The sequence below is a fragment of the Macaca thibetana genome, chromosome 8 (assembly GCF_024542745.1).
Source record: "Macaca thibetana thibetana isolate TM-01 chromosome 8, ASM2454274v1, whole genome shotgun sequence".
Lineage (NCBI taxonomy): Eukaryota > Metazoa > Chordata > Mammalia > Primates > Cercopithecidae > Macaca > Macaca thibetana.
In genome coordinates this window covers 6,605,861-6,622,506 of record NC_065585.1, presented here as the reverse complement: position 1 = coordinate 6,622,506, position 16,646 = coordinate 6,605,861, and the positions used below count along the sequence as shown (strand labels likewise).

Genomic DNA, 16,646 nt, shown 5'->3' with positions numbered 1-16,646 from the left:
TAAAAGAGCTTGTCAGAACACTTTTGTTATTTAAAATTCTTTACTGCCCACAGCTTGGCATTGCCCTGCACAGAACCAAACCAGGAATAGAAGACAACTAGAGGCTTGGCAACTTAGGTCCATATAAATTGAAGATGGGGTCGGGGAAGAATGAGGGGAGGAGGGGCAGAGGAAAGTAGATGAAAGGCTAAGTTTGATGGATGGGCAGAAGGGGCAGCACGTTGGGCCTGGAGGACATACCTGTTCCCAAACATTCTGTCCACCTCATGTTTACAAGTTATAAACCTTGGAAATTATATGCAGCCCATTATTAGGGAGCAGGGAGAGAAAGGAACATCCTTGGATTTAGGAAAAAAAAAAAAAAAAAAAAACTATAGAAAGAAGGGTGGGGCCTAAAGCCCTGACTTCCAGGTTTGCCTGTTTCTTAGTTTAGTTGCGTGATCTTAAAGTGTCATTTCCTTTCTCTGGATCTCTGAATCTGTAAATTTGGGACAGTCCTCCCTTGTAGGTCTTTGTGATATAGGGTGTACATAGCCTGGCTCCTGCCTCAGAGTCAACTGTCATGGCCATCACTGGCCCAAGGCACCAGCAGAAAAATGGACCAACCAGTAGCTACTGAAGGTTTTCACTATGATGTCACTGACGCCTGACTCTTGTTAACCCTCAGGCAAAACACTGAGGCACATAGAGGTTCAGTCATCTGCTCAAGGTCACACAGCTGGGGTTCTAATCCAGGCATTTTGGTTCTAGAGTCTGCACTTCATCCTACCCTATAATTAATGTTCAAATATCTCTTAATAAAAATTAAGCAACAGGCAACACAAAAGGCTGTCTATATATCCATGTGTATCCATTCATTCATCCATCCATCCATCCATTCAACCATCCATCCATCCACACATCCATCCAACAATCCATCCATCCATCCATCCATCCATCATCCATCCATCCATCCAATCATACCTCCATCCCTCCACCCCTCCATCCATCCATCCTATGTTCTATTTATCCGGTTGGTCTGTCTATCCATTTGTGCTCCTCCCATATACAAACTCTGAATGGGCAAGTCAACTTGAAGAGGGGCCACCGAGTACCTGTAGCAGATGCTGCCGTTTTCCAACCACATCCCCTGGGGCCCACCCAGGAAAGTGCCTGCCCCCTTGTGGAGCAGTTCCTGCATAGGTTGAAGGGCAGACATAGAATGAAGATGTTCCCTGACCCTAGAGGATGCTTGACTTTGAGGTGTGGAAGGCCCAAGTGCAGGGAAGTCAGAGGATCCCCAGTGAGACTGGGCCCCAGCCTGGAGTCACCAGTTGCCAGCCTCCCTTTCCTTCTTTCCCAGTTCCATTCCCTTCGTCCCTCCATCACTGGTTCATGGGATCACCTCCTAAATACTCTACCTGCATCAAATTAGGCATTGAATAGACAGACTGAATGAAGACCAGTGTCCTCAGCTATTCTGAACTGTAAACAACAGCCCCTCAGCATAATACACGTTCGGCAGAAAGGTCAATGCACTGCTCTGCAGCAGCAAACTCCGGGGTCAGCCTCCAGGAGTGTGAGTCCTGGATGCTTCATTTACCAGCCCTATGCCCTTGATCAAGCTATCATCCTCTTTGTGTCTTAGTTTCTTCATCTGGGAGAAATAATGGTACCCACAGCCCATAAGGTTCTTCTGGGGACTACAGTGGAAAAATGTAAAGAAGTGCTCAGTGCCCCCCCCCAGGCGCACACACAGTTGCTGTCAGCCACGGTGTAATATGTGTGCTTCTCTCTACCCTTTCCACATTTTTGCCCAGGCTGAATGCCATTTGCCCACCATGGGCAGCTCTGCTGGGTGTCAGTCCACAGCACCTCATCGAGACTTTTCAATTTGCTCAGCTGCTAAAAGCTCTTTCTTTTGCTGTCAGCAGTGAATTTTGGTTTCAGCATCTGGCAAACAGTGTAAAATGATAAAGAAGGTGCTTCCAGCAAGTTGTGTGAGATTCAGAATGAGTCATAATAGTTTATGATCAAACAAATTAAGTGGAACATAAACCTCACTGTAGAAACTTTTATGTAGTTCCACTTAGTGGTTCTAAAGGCTCTGCAGTTCTAGCCTCACCAGGAGCCACAACTAGGGTAGTTGGGAAAAGTAGCTTACTAAAATAATTGATAGTTAGATAAGCCTGATGCATTTAACACATTTTCTACATTACATGATTAACCAGCAACTCTGGCAAATTGGTATATTATTCTCATTCTATTTCAGAAGAAACTGAAGCTCAGAGATGCTTTCTGACTCACTCAGATCACAAAACCTAGTAAGGAGTGGGGCCAGAATCCAAAGCCAGCTTTTATTGCTATTATTATTATTGTTGTTGTAATTTTGGCATAAAATATTTTTATTTAATCACTATATTTTCAATTTAATTTTATCAATAAGTCATGCATACTCATGGCTCCAAAAAATTAAGAAGATAACCGTAAAATAAAATACCATGGAATAGAAAGTTGTCTTCCTACTGCTATGTCCCCGTGTTTGACAATCATCCTCCCATGGACAGGAACTACTTTTATGGGTGTTTTATGGAGTCTTCCAGAGTTCCTTTAGATAAACACTGAAAAAAAATAGGCCCACAACTATTTTTATACAAAATAGGACAGACTATACACATTGTTTTACTCTTTGCTTTTCTACTTCACAATCTATGTAGGAGCAGTTCTGCATCCGTATCTAGAGAACATCCTCATTTGTTCTGACAGCTCTTGATATTCTATGGTGTGGACAGCTCATCATTTAACTAGTCTCTTACTGGTGGGCATTTGGAGAACCCAGGTCTCTAAACCACTGATGCCATCCTTCATCTTCCCCTTGGTGTAGTGTCTGTGAAAGGGCTTTGGGAAGACATAAGAGCTGCTAGGAACCAATGAATCATCATCATGATGAATCTCTGATCCATAGGCAAGAAGGACTGACCAAGCTCAGTGAGCACAGCTTTGAAGTCACAGATCCGGGTCTTTGGAAATCCCTGCACATTCCCAACTAACAGCTACTGGGGCCAGCTACCGAGACATTCTCACTAGCACTTGCTCCATCTCACTGTGTGTCCCTGGACAGCTGACATTAAAGAAAACCAAAACCGAAACCAAAATGAGAAAAATCTATGCCAGAGTTACAAGTATGTGCATGTGTGTGTGTGTGTGTGTGTGTGTGTGTGTGTGTGCAATCCCACAGTGTCTGGAGCTAGCAGGTCCAACTCAGATTTTACTGGAATATCCTGGTCTCTCCAGATATCAGCTTTCTCCTCCAGGCCATGCTTATCTACTTCAGGTTCCTCTATCATATCAATAGGATTGAGGCTACAGGGGGCAGTACAGCAAAATGTGGAACAGGGACAGGAGCCCTGAGCTCAGGTTCAGAATCTGTCACCAGCCCATCATGTGACTTTGGGGCCATTTCACCTCCCCGAGGCCCAGGTTTCTTCTGCTTTAAAATGGGGACAGCAGTGTTTACCATGCAGGGTTGTCGGAGTATATAAATGAAATAATGCACAGAAAATGCATATCTTCGAACCTGGTTCAAAGTAGCTCCCCGCACAAAGTAGTTGTTATTGACGTGTAATGGATTTGGTATGTGATATAATAGGAAGTTTAGAGTCCTTTACCGGCTCTCCAGGGGGACCTGGCTTTCCATCTCTGCCTTCTTTGCCTTCTTCTCCCTGCAAGAGAAACTCAAATTGGTTATCAGATCAAAGAAGATTCAAGGGGATGGAAAGACAAAGGCAGTTTCAGCACGTCTTTCTGCCCAGCTTCCAGCAGTTGCATTCACAGCTGGCAGCTAAGGCAGCGTCTTGACAGACGGAATTGTTCTGATTTCCTGGTTTCTTTCTCAACACCAAGATTCTGGCTGTGGATCTCTGACTTGCAGTATCTGGCACATAGTGGGAAAGCAATACATTTTGCAATAGCATTATTATGATTGCTATTGACCTAAAGAAGCCTCTCCTGGGCATTTTCATGAATTCAAGTGTAGAATATGAGAGCCCAGTGTCTGGGCCTCGTGGGTGAGCACAGTGATGGGTGAGGGGGGGATGTGGATGCCGACGATGATAATGAGGACATTCAATAACACGCAGGAAGGTACTCAGCATGGTTTACCGCTGTGAGCACAGGAGGAGCTCAGTGAACGACAGCAAGGAGCACCTTTGGGCCACAGAAAGGCTATGACATTGTTCATTTCTTTCCTTGAGGTGGAAACAGAGTGATAAAGGAACAGAACAAAGCTGGGGCTGTTCACAAGGTGCCATGGAAGTAACAGGGCCCAGTCTTTGGCTTAAGTCTAAGGACAACAGTGAGCAGAGGGAAGTAACATGATCAGATTTCCATTGGAAGGAAAGAAAGGATGGGGGAGGGAGGAATAAGGGTGGGAGAGAGAAATTGATATTATTAAGAAAATAGCATAATCATAGGTAGGTTGTATCTCTCTTCTCCAGTACTCTAGAACTTTGATAAGGGGTTAACACAAAATCCAAATTGGAGTTTTCTCTCCTTAGCTTTACCATTGCTAAAATTAAATCAATATATATTTCCTAGCTGCTATGGCATCCTGACTAGGAGTTGCAGTTCATACCAACATCCCGGCATGTCACTTCAGATCTGTGTGCCCTGGACAAGTTACTTAACCTCCAGGTTGCAGAGTTACAGACAGGACTGTCAGTGATGCCCCGGAAATGCTTTCTTGATCAATGGCAGTACATATCAGATACTGTAGGAGAAAGAGCTCTAAGAAGCGATTCATTCATACACACGTTTCTTTCGTCAATATTTGCTGTGTGCTCATTATGTGTGGGGACTCAAAGCTAAACAAGAGCAGATGTAGTTCCAGCTCATGCAGAACCTACAGCACAGAATATGACCCCGTGATTAATTACCACACATGCTTCAATGTTATGTCCTCAGATCTAACAAACAGAGGTGTTTGTTGAATGAGTGATTCAACCAAACCAATGAATAATGGGAGAACTAATCAATCCATTACATCAATAGAAATGCGATCACCAGATGAGATAAGCACTCAGAAGAAAAGGAAGAGAGAACCTCTCCTAGCCTGGCAGGGAGCAGGGAAGGAAGTGATAGCTGAGACCAGATGGGGAAGATCAAAGGCACCTACTAGTGAAAGAAGGGAAGAGGCACCCAGTAGCCTGGGAAGGGGTGTAGAGTGTGGCAGGAGAGAATTCCGCGCATTCCAGGAACCAAAAAAAAAAAAAAATCCAGTGCGGCTGGAACAAAACAAGGCACAGTGGAGAGTGGGGTTGGGGGGACTGTAGACAGTAAGTGCTACAGCAGCAGGCAGAGGCCAGACAAAGAGCCACAAAAGAATTTACTCTCAGTGCAGAAGGCAGTGCGTGGCCTTTGTGGAGGAATTTATTACAAATGCCTTGAACAGCTCGACTCTAATGAGAAGGATATTAAATTGAAAAGTTCACTTTGGAAAGCAATTTTGCAGTATGTATCAAGAACCTTAGATGTTTCTCTACTACGGCAAGCCAATCATATTTTGGAGGATCATCATAAAGAAATTTTTAAAATGCTATGCATACAAAATTGTCCATTGTAGTTGCTTTTTAAAATAATTGTGAAGTTTATGAGGCAACTGAGAAATGATCATATATATTATGGTACATCCATTGTATATATCACATGTAAAGTTCATGAACATTTAACACTAGTCTGGGAAATGGAAAATGTTTACATTATCACAAATAGTCAATTATCACAGTTTTACATATATATGTGTGTGCGTGTTTTGTTTTAACAATATAAACATATATATGTACACATACATATATATGTAGAGACAGAGAAAAATTACTATTTAAATAAGAAACAACTAATATATGCCTAAAAGAAGCACAAGATTAAGACTGATTCTACCCAAATTTTAGTTGGATTTGACTGATAAGTTAGTGATTATTTTATTTCTAGTTTTCTACAACATTCAAAATTCCACTAGTGGCCAGGCCTTGTTTTGACAGCAGAATATATTTTTGTTTCCTTGTTTTTATAAAAAGAAACTAGGTTTTGTTTGTTTGTTTGTTTGCTTTTATAAAAGCCACTTACTGGGATTCCTGGCAATCCAGATGGGCCTTGGGGGCCAGGAGGGCCTTCTTTCCCCTAGAAGATCCAAGACATAAAAACACCATGAAAACCTTTGCTGTTTTTTTTTGGAAGTAAATGACTGACTTCACACGGAACTGCATTCATGGGTTTGGGGAGTGAGTGGTAAGAAACAAGGGGTGCTTCTGTATCAGCCTCATGGCTTTCTGAGCTGTGTTTCCCCCAAGGTACTCAGGTTCCCTGGGACTGAGCATAGTCACCCCTCTTGGTACACACACTAGGACTCATTCTGGCCATATTATTAATACATAGGCTTAGGGAAAACTGAATATTGGAATGCCCGTGGGAAGAAGCTATTGGGGTTTTAGTATCCACAAGACCTGAGTCCAGATCCAACTCTGTATTTGTCCCCAGACTTCCTGAAGTTCACATTCTCTACCCATATAGCATATACCTCAGGACCTTGAGGTGTTGTGCGTACAGAACTGTACACAAGTGGGGAGAAGACCGGTGGCATGCATAGTGGATAGTTCATTATTTTCATCATTTTTTCCAGAGGCTCTTACATGTTTTACCAATAATTGCTTTACTCTCTCTTTTCTTGTATTTGAAAAACTGTTGTACCAAATTTCATTAATTAATATTTTATTTCCCATTTTATTCATCAAAGACTTACATAAGTATCAATCAGAGCTTATAAATCAGTATTATCTAATCAGTGCCCTAATTCCTATCATGGTGAGTATTATCATATCACCCCGTGTCTTTATCGTGAGTATTTAGAGCTGACAACTTTCTAATCTCCTACTAGTGTTTACTGGGAGATAAGACACGGATGCCAGGTTTTACATTCTAATTCACATGCCAACAAAATGAGGTATTCTTAAGGTTTAGGCCAATGCATAACAACAACCAGGAAAAAATAAAATATTCACCCCTCCCCACATCACAACACCTACAAACACATAAGAAAATTAAGTGGATATTTTTGGTCAACCTGAGACAAAGATAGAGCTATTATTAGAGATTTTTAATTATTGATAATGGAGTTTCCTGGGTTCCTTCCTGGATGCTTATTTTTCAAATTCCCTAGTGTGGAAACACCAGTGATCTAGAACTGGAGTCAGCAAACTCCAGCCCATTACCAGATTTGTTAAATGAAGTTTTATCAGAACACAGTCACACCCACTGGTTTGCATGTTGTCAAAGGCTGATTTTCCATTAAGTGTTTGCTAATTGGTTCTTTATGGAAAAAGTTTGCCAAGTACTATGTTAGACCATTCTCTTTAAACTCAGGTGAGGAAGGCATGGTCCCATAATAAGAATGTGGCAGATCCAGGAAAGAACTCCACCTCTGACTCCCTGTTCAGTCTTCTTGCCATCACTAGACTTTTATTTATTTAGAAACCAGTTCCATTGGCAGAGAAGCTGAAAATTAAAGCATGGTAGACTCCTAACCAACCTCCACTTGACCAGCCCCCATTATAAACCAGCTTCCCCATCCTCTCCAAACACCCATGCCTGGTCACAACACTGCAGTACACCCTTGCCTGCAGTACACCCTTGCTTGACTGTTCCTACCGGAGGAGTTGAAGGCTTGCAAGGGGTCAGTGTGCTTGTTCCTAAGCCTGTTTGCATCAGTTATTTGCTATGAAAGTCATACAATTTAATTGTTGATTAAACAATCCAGTAAAATTTAGGTGGAAAAAAGAATACACTTTTTATGGAAGTTAACGCAGAGTTTTGAAGACACTGGCCAAAAGTGAGTCATTCACCACTCACCATCTAAATCGATACAGCTATAAGATAAGAGACCTACAAAAGATTAGGAAAAAAATTCTAACAATCTAGAACTCCACATTCATATTGTTACACATATGTTGTTATATTTTCAAACCGCTTTTCAAAACATAACAAAAAGTGATCAGTGGATATTCTTTTTACGTGACTGATGACAAGGGACTCCATTCATTACCAAAAATCAAAGCAAAGGCCTTTATTTTGTGTCAAAAAGTCTGCCAAACAGTTTGTCTTTTAATTCAAAATATAACAGAACTAAGGTTTGTATGTATCTTTTTATTATAATTTTGCCCCCATTTACCTTTAAAAATTACTTCTATTGTCTGGGCGCCATGGCTCCTGCCTGTAATCCTAGCACTTTGGGAGGCCAAGGCAGGAGGATCACTTGAGGTCAGGAGTTCAAGATCAGCCTGGCCCACAGGGTGAAACCCCGTCTCTACTAAAAATACAAAAAATAGTCGGAAATCGCTTGAACCAAGGAGACAGAGGTTGCAGTGAGCCGAGATCATGCCACTGCACTCCAGCCTGGGCAACAAGAGTGAGACTCTGTCTAAAAGAAAAAGAAAAAAAAATTACTTCTATTTTGAAACTACCAATGCTCACTGGGCAAAGAAAACTTACACTATATTCTGGTTTGACGGTTATGGTAAAGTTTCAGCACCACGGACAGCTTCAAGTGCTGCCATAGCTTGAGGAGCAGTCCCATGACAGAATCAAAATCTTATTTAGTACAGTTTCATTTCTAACAATGTCATAGTTTTATATCAGAGATCCACTTTTTTTTTTTTTTTTTTTTTTTTTTGAGACAGAGTCTCACTCTGTTGCCCAGGCTGGAGTGCCGTAGTGCAATCTCGGCTTACTGCAACTTCCGCCTCCTGGGTTCAAGTGATTCTCCTGCCTCACCATCCTGAGTAGCTGGGACTACAGGAATGTGTTACCACGCCCAGCTAATTTTTTGTATTTTTAGTAGAGACAGGGTTTCATTGTGTTAGCCAGGATGGTCTCAATCTCCTGACCTCGTGATCTGTCCACCTCGGTCTCCCAAAGAGCTGTGATTACAGGCGTGAGCCACTGTGCCCAGCCCAGTATATTTTATATTTTATTCATCCTGGGACTTCTAGATGGGTGGCTTCAAGAGGACTGACCAGATGAGCATCCTAAACAGAACCAGGTGGCTGTGATTTTTCAGACTCAGCATCCCTCTGGCTGCCTGGACCACCCACACGGTGGGTCAATGTGGAATAGCAGAAGGAGCACTGAACCGAGAAATCTCAAATTGACTCAACTCCCAGCTTGGACACTAATTTCCTGTATGACTCTGACCAAGTGACATAATCCCATGGGACTCTGACCTCCTCCTTTGACATGGAGGAAGTCTTATTAAGTAATAATGTCCTTTGCACATGCCCTTCGCACAGAACTCCAGAGATACCAGGGTAGGGATGGCCTGCTTGCTAGCTGGCCTTGGAATATGATGGTGAGATTCCTGTGGCCTAGGAATTGTGCCTGGCTCTGACGTTCCCTCACTGCGTGACCCCGAACTGGACATTTCACTTCTCCAATTCCCACTTTCCTTATTTATAAAACGGTGATAATGATTCATGGCCTTTCTAACTTACAGGGCTGAAGTGGGAGGAGCTGTCAGATGAGGTAAGGAATATTTATGTACCGTATATTCATTTACATGCCATGCATGTATTGGCTAATAACATAATACCTACTAAACTGTGGTTCACCTTTTATGGCATTGAAACCAAGAATGGTTCTGGCAACTTCACGAAATGAAATCTGGATTTTGAGATCAAAGCCTTGGGTTCAAATGCCAACTCCACTAGTTATGGTTCGGGGTCCTTGACTAGTGACTTCTTTTTAATTCCACTCTCCTCTTTTGAACAGTTGGGATAACAATAGCTGCCTCTTGCCTGATATTCCCCTGGTGCACACCGTAGTCCTAAGTGAGTTAGTGCTGAGCTTTTCCATTTCCCTGCACCTGCTCAAAATAGAAACCACACTGACAAGAAGTTGAGATATGGGGCCTAAATCTAGGACCTATTTGCATTGACGGTTGTAAACTGAATTCTGGAATCACAGATTTTCATATCATTTCAACCAAACCTTTACTTTAGTAGCAAAGTAACCAGGTGTCCAACAGAAAGCAAACCCTCCTGCAGTTTCACTGCGAGACTTGAAGTGAAAAGAACCTCAAAAATATGTGAGCCACAGGAGTAACACAGGACCAGAGCAGGATTGGTAGACACTTGAGGTTCCAGAAAGGCTAAAGATAGACTAAAAACAGATCCCATTCCTTGAGGAACTTACAGGTGACCCTTGGATTCCTGGTGGTCCAGCAGCTCCTGCAATTCCATCTGCCCCCTAAAAAAGACAAGGCAGAAAGCTAGTTTCCTGTGCATCTGGACAGAGGTCATTAGCACCCTCTGCTTTAAATACAAAGCAAATGATACGGTTGGTTATTTGTCCCCTTCAAATCTCATGTTGAAATGTGGTTCCCAACATTGTAGGTGGGTCCTGGTGGGAGGTGATTGAATCATGGGGACAGATCTCTCACGAATGCTTTAGCACAATCCCCTTGGTGACAAGTGAGCTCCCACTCAGTTCATGCAAGATCTGGTTGTTTAAAAGTCTAGGACTTCCCCACCCTTACTCTCTTGCTCCTGCTCTTGCCATGTGACACACCTGGCCTTCCTCTATGATGGGAAGTTCCCTGTGGTCTCATCAGAAGTCAGCCAGATGCTGATACCATGTTCGTACAATCTACAGAACTGAGCCAATAAATCTCTTTTCTTTATGAATGATTCAACCTCAGGTATTTCCTTGTAGCAATGTAAAAACAGCCTAATATAGCAACATGCAGATCTTACATTCTGTGCCCTTTCCTAGCTTCCTGAACCATAAATATTTCAAACGTGCTTCTGCCTCTTCATCAGGCTGAGCTATTCTCTGGGAATACAAGATGTTGGGAGAACAGCATCCACATTTTAGGAAGGGCCAATGCATTAGCCAGGCAGTCACCCCTTTGAAAACAGTAAATGAACTCACTTCAGGATGGGCATTTTCAGCTAGTATCCAGTAACATTTCAGGACAAAAAGCAATACATGGACAACTAGATTTATCTTCCAGGAGATTAGGAAGGCAATTGCTGTGTCAACTCAAGGGTGAAGAGATGCACAGATGGATGAATGGAAGAAGACTTCTATGCAGCTGAGCAAGGAGCTCAAAGTGAGCTCCAGGCACACTTTTGCCAGGGGCTCTTGCATATGCTGTTTTTCCCCCTATATTCTAGTCCCCCACATATGCACAGGCCTCATACCCTCCCATCCTGCAGGTCTTAGCTTAGATATCAGCTTCTCAGTGAAAGGTTTTCTGCCTACCAGACCCCAAATTGAAAGACTTACCCTTCATCATCCCTGTCCTTGTCTGTCTACCTTCCTCCATAGCACCTGCAAACATCTGACATGCTAGTGTTTATTTATTTCTTATTTATTTATTGTCTATCTCCTTCCACACACCTCCTACTTCATGAGGTCAAGAACTTCCATTTTATTTCCTTCTCACTGGAACTAAAACAGTACCCGGGATATAGTAAATATTCAATATTCTTGAATAAATGAATGAATTAGAAGTCGAACTAACTGGGTTATAAAGGCAGCAGTTCTTTAGACAAATTCACATCTATGCCTCTTACTAGCTTTGGTTGAGTCATGTAACATCTCTAAGCTTTAGTTTCCTTAACAGTGAAAGGCTGGAAACTGCACATACCATTAGGAAGGGGAGGAGTAATGAGGCAATGCTTACAAGGTGCTAGGCTTAGAAGAGAGGGTATCAGTCAGAGTGTAGCCTCTTACAGTCAGAGTTCCTGAGCTGATATCCCATTTCTCCACTGAACAGCTGTATAAGCTTAGGAAAGTTACCTGACCCCTCTGTGCTTCAGTTCCTTTGTAAAATGAAGGAAAAGAACAGCGCCCATTTTATGTGGGTTGCTGAGAAAATGGAATTCATGATACATAAGGAGTTAGCACCAGAGAAATGCTAAGGGCTGTCCAACAGGGAACTTCCATGAATAGAAGTGCCTATTGTCCACCCCAAGACAAGGAATCCTGCAGATATTAACTAAATATAAAAGCATAAACAAGCAAGTTCCCACAGTACTCTATTAATGTCTTTCCAGTAGCCTGTATTTAATCATTGCATACTTTTATCGAGTGCCTAAATTGTACTAGGTACAAGCCAAATGTTAGAGACACAAAAATGCCTACATCATGGTCTTAGACCTCCAGGAAATTTGAGATAGCTGTAGAAGATCTGTCTTATTTTCTATGTATGACAAACTTCTAGGGCAGGATGCAGTTGGATGTGTCTCTATCGCTTCTACTAGGTAGGGACCCAGTAAATGTTCATGAAAAAAAGGGATAGTGATAATATTTTAACAAGTAGCCTAAGGTTCATGCTTTAATTAAATATCTAGTCCAAAGCTAATATAACAAATCTAAATTTTTCTACATAACTTTGATAAAAACCTTCTGGCAGCCTAGAGTCTGGAATCTTGCCAAGTTGGAACAAAACTTCCTCCTGCATATGGGGATGGGGTAAGGGTTTTATCTGGAATAAGGATGCTGAATGAGCACCAGAAAATAAACACCAAAAGAAAGAGCTTTGTCAGCTCGCTACCCATATCCCTGTGTATTTCCAACAGGGCCTGACAATTAATAAGCACTTGAAAACAAGCAACAACAAAGAGTAGAACTAAAACAATGCCTCCATGACCAGAAAGGCTAATTTTCTGCTGTGGAGTTGCTTCTGCATGACTGGCTGCTGAACCTAAACAGGCAGCTGCCTCAGCATCCATTCCCACAGTCTATTAACGGTACAAGGCACAACACAAAATAGCAGCTCAATAAACATCTGCCAAGTGAACTGAGAGCATTAATCAGCTGGAGACAGACAAGCTGGCTTCTGATTACGATTGTTTCTGGGCCTCCAATGCATCATCTAGCATGAGAATAATAAGCCAGGAGTCATTTCCTACAGTAGTCGTAGAGTTCTAACTCACTGCAGCTTCCAGCGAGAAGAGATCAGGGTTTTGGTTTCACTGGGAACACGTTATAGGGTTTGGAACTACCAGGGTGGAGTGGGCATGAGGCTGTAATCCATTATTCATTTGCTGAGATCCGCAGCTGTTAAGGTGTACAATGTCATTAAGGAAGCTAATGTCATCATAATATAAAATTATTCATGAATAAACTATTTTTAAGTAAAATTAGTTGCCTCTCAAGTGCCCCTCTTTGCTTAACACTAACACCTCTCCCGACTACCAATCGTATCAGCATCATTATCAGTTTCTCTTTTTGCTGATTGTCAAATGCTACAAAATCCAATAACATGCAAATACAGTGCAAAGAAATTACTAAGTGAAATTATAAACCTTGAAAGAATTGTAGAATTTTGTGAAGTTAAATGATAGCAAACTGATAAATTCCCTACAATATTCTTCACAAATGTGCACATGGCAGAGTTGGGCCAGGTAAGATGTGAGGCTGATAAATTAAAAATAATATTAACATCAAAGGCACATGGGAGGAAAATGTGTTGAATATTAAAGACTTAAAGTAGGCTTTCTGGGAAACTGAATAGTGCTTTTGTAGATAATTTACCTTTTTGTGAGTTTGCTCTAAAAGTCAACATGAAGTGAAAGATACCATGTCACGTGTTCATCTGATTTTATTGAAAATATACACTTAAAACAACGTAATTTATTCTCCTAATTAACACACAGTTACAACTAGAAGTCGAGTTGTTTAAAAAGAAGACAAAGCAAGCTTAATTTCATATATTTTAAATTTATACTCCTAACTGAACCTCTTCTCACTATACTTTTGAACAGGGTATTTCCTATTTGAAGGGGATTCCTTTTCAGTGGTCTTTCAGTCATTCCAGAAATCCTCTCCTTGCAAGGTCTGGGACAACGGTCTCGTGCGGAACCCATGGGAAATCCCAGGGGACTGATCCTGGGCTTGGCAGGAACACTAATTTCCAGTACCTGTTGCCATGGCTACCCGTGATGGATATGTGGGCTGCAACAGCAGTGGACTCTGATCAGAGGAGGAACATGACTAATCTATGGGCAGCCTACACTGAAGGGAGAGGGAAATGCTGAGAAGGGCACCAGTCAATGTCTACGCTACAGCTACTGTAAGAGCAGAGAGAACATCTGCTCAGGAGGACCAGTAGAGATCATTGAGATAATAACAAGACAGGTTCCCTATAACATGGGGAAAGCTGCTTACGATTTCTCATTTTCTACCTTCTTTGCTTGACATGATAACCTTGAAATACTGGCTTCCTACCCACCCAAGCTCAATTTGAAAAAAGAAGAAGCAAATCTGTCGTTTTGCCAATGTCCCCCAATCCCGACATCACTCTAATTACATGGTCCCTCAAGCCTACTCCAGACCCTCTGCACTTTCCCCCACACGCCTATGGGACTTGCATTTTTGGGTCATCTCTGTCACCTTTTGGGTATTGGCCCATCCCTTAAAATGAGAGACATGTTCAGTGTCATATCATGCCTGGTGAGTACAGATATGCATTCAAATGTCAAGGCCAAAAGAGGAGGGGATTAAAAATGATTACTTACTGGTGGCCCAGGGTTCCCTGGGGGCCCCATGAAACCTGGAACTCCAGGATGACCCTAGGAAAATAAAAGATGCAATTCTTTAAAGTGACTCTAAAAAATACTTTTTACTTTGTGCAAATATCAAATTTCAGGAAACAATCCAGAATCCACCTTCCAACCCTACAAACAATTTTGATTAAAGACACTGACAATAAAAGGGACTTCTTTTTATGTATCTCAATAGTACCTGACAACATTTATAAAAACAAATATATCCTGAAAGTGGATTTGCTTCAAAATAAAGTGTGGGCAGGGGGTGTGGAGAAATGGTTGAGGATAGAAATGAAAACAGGAGGGGTCATAATAATTGAAAGTGGTTGTGGTTAAGTGCAGGGTACATAAAGGTTCATTTTATTACAGTCTTTATTATTTACATATGCTTGAAGTGTTTCATAATAAAAACATAAAACACAAATAAATGCACACAAACACAATGTACACAATGGAAATGGTTAGGTTAACTGAATTACAGCCTTCATATCCCGGCAATATTACAGTTATTTTAAGCAAGAGATTTGTTTCTCCATGTGTAGAGAAGTCTATTGCATATTATAGAATAAGCTGAAAAAGTTATAGAACAAAGCTTGGAATCTAACACTTAGTCTTGTACAACAATGTTATGAAACCAAACAAACCACCAAGAAAGAAATGATTTCTCTGCCCTCCACCTCCAAGCCTTACCACTGAAACCACAGGCTACACCATTCAATGTAGAGTACATTGCCTTTAATAAGTCATTCTTATAAGAATAATCCAAACACATTTTGTTTTTCCAAATATAGAAGAGACTTTAGCCGAGGAGCTCATTCAGACTTTGAGCACAGCTCTCATCTCACTGCCTGTGGGTTACTCATTCATGTCCCTCATGCCCTCACTGAACTGCAAGCCCAGTGAGGTCAGCAGTCTGTCCGCGAGTCATTCCAGATCTCAGAGCCAGGTGCAGTACCTGGCATGGAATTGGCTGACAATGAGCACTGGCTGTGAGATGCAGAAGAGAGGGAGAAGTAAAGGGGAGGGCAGTTGGGAGAGGAGAGAAAAGAGAACAGGGAAAAGGATGACAGCAGCAAAGCTGGTAGAATTGTACTGGGCAGAAATCAGCTGGTTGTACTGGATAGAGGACGATAGGGAGGACATGCTCAGATCCACAGAGAGAGCAGCGAGCCCTCATTGGTACCATCCTATAGCACGTTAGGAGCAGTGGTCCAGCAGGCCTGGATATGCACTGACCAGAGCATGGAGTGTCTGTGAAGCATTTCAGCTAGCACCAAGAGAGCAAGATAACAGTAACTTGAGATGATGGGAGGGAAGAAGGGGGTATTTTGTAATGAATGACCATTTCAGTGGAAAAAAAAAAAAACAGTAAAGGTAAAATAGTACAAAAAGAAAGAAATGAAAAAGGAAAAGGAAAGAAAAGGAAGGAAGAAACAAAAGGAAAGGAAAGGGGAAAGGAAAGGAAAGGAAAGGAACAGAAAGGAAAAGAAAGGAAAGGAAAGGGGAAAGGAAAAGAAAGGAAAAGAAAGGAAAGGGGAAAGGAAAGGAAAGGAAAGGGGAAGGAAGGAAGGAAGAAAAGAAGGAAGGAAGGAAGAAAAGAAGGAAGGAAGGAAGGAAGGAAGGAAGGAAGGAAGGAAGGAAGGAAGGAAGGAAAGGAGGGAGGAAGGGCGGGCAGGCAGTCTTCTCTGGGAGAGAGAAGGGAAAGAGGGCACTTACAGTGAACCAGAGATACCAAGATGAAAACCATAAAAATTAGATTTTTAAAAATCCTGCTACAGGCAAAGAAGAGACAAGGAATGACATTATACAATGGAAGCCACCTCGGAGAAACAGTGCTCCTTCTCAGGGTGAATGGTTCCTTATAAAGTGAATTTTTACCTGATCACCTTTCTGTCCAACCTCACCATCTGTACCACGTTCTCCTTGACTTCCCTTGAAAGGAAAAACAGAAAGGAAAGATGTCACTGGAAACTTTAACAGAGAAACAAAAAGCATTTTCATGCATTCATTCATTCATTCATTCCGCAAAAACCTCTTATCAAGTTCTTGTGGTAGCTCAGACAC

The 16,646-nt window shown here is 41.9% G+C and overlaps 1 protein-coding gene across 1 annotated transcript in view; it reads right to left on the bottom strand.

Moving 5' to 3' along the window:
- COL22A1 (collagen type XXII alpha 1 chain) overlaps positions 1–16,646 on the bottom strand; it is a 298,462-nt gene that overhangs the window by 30,988 nt on the left and 250,828 nt on the right. Inside the window, exons 46-50 of the mRNA XM_050800296.1 lie at positions 16,461–16,514; positions 14,553–14,606; positions 10,219–10,272; positions 6,103–6,156; positions 3,648–3,701 (exon numbers count right to left, since the gene is read on the bottom strand). Coding sequence (XP_050656253.1) covers positions 3,648–3,701; positions 6,103–6,156; positions 10,219–10,272; positions 14,553–14,606; positions 16,461–16,514 — 270 coding nt within the window. The remainder of the gene's footprint in view (positions 1–3,647; positions 3,702–6,102; positions 6,157–10,218; positions 10,273–14,552; positions 14,607–16,460; positions 16,515–16,646) is intronic.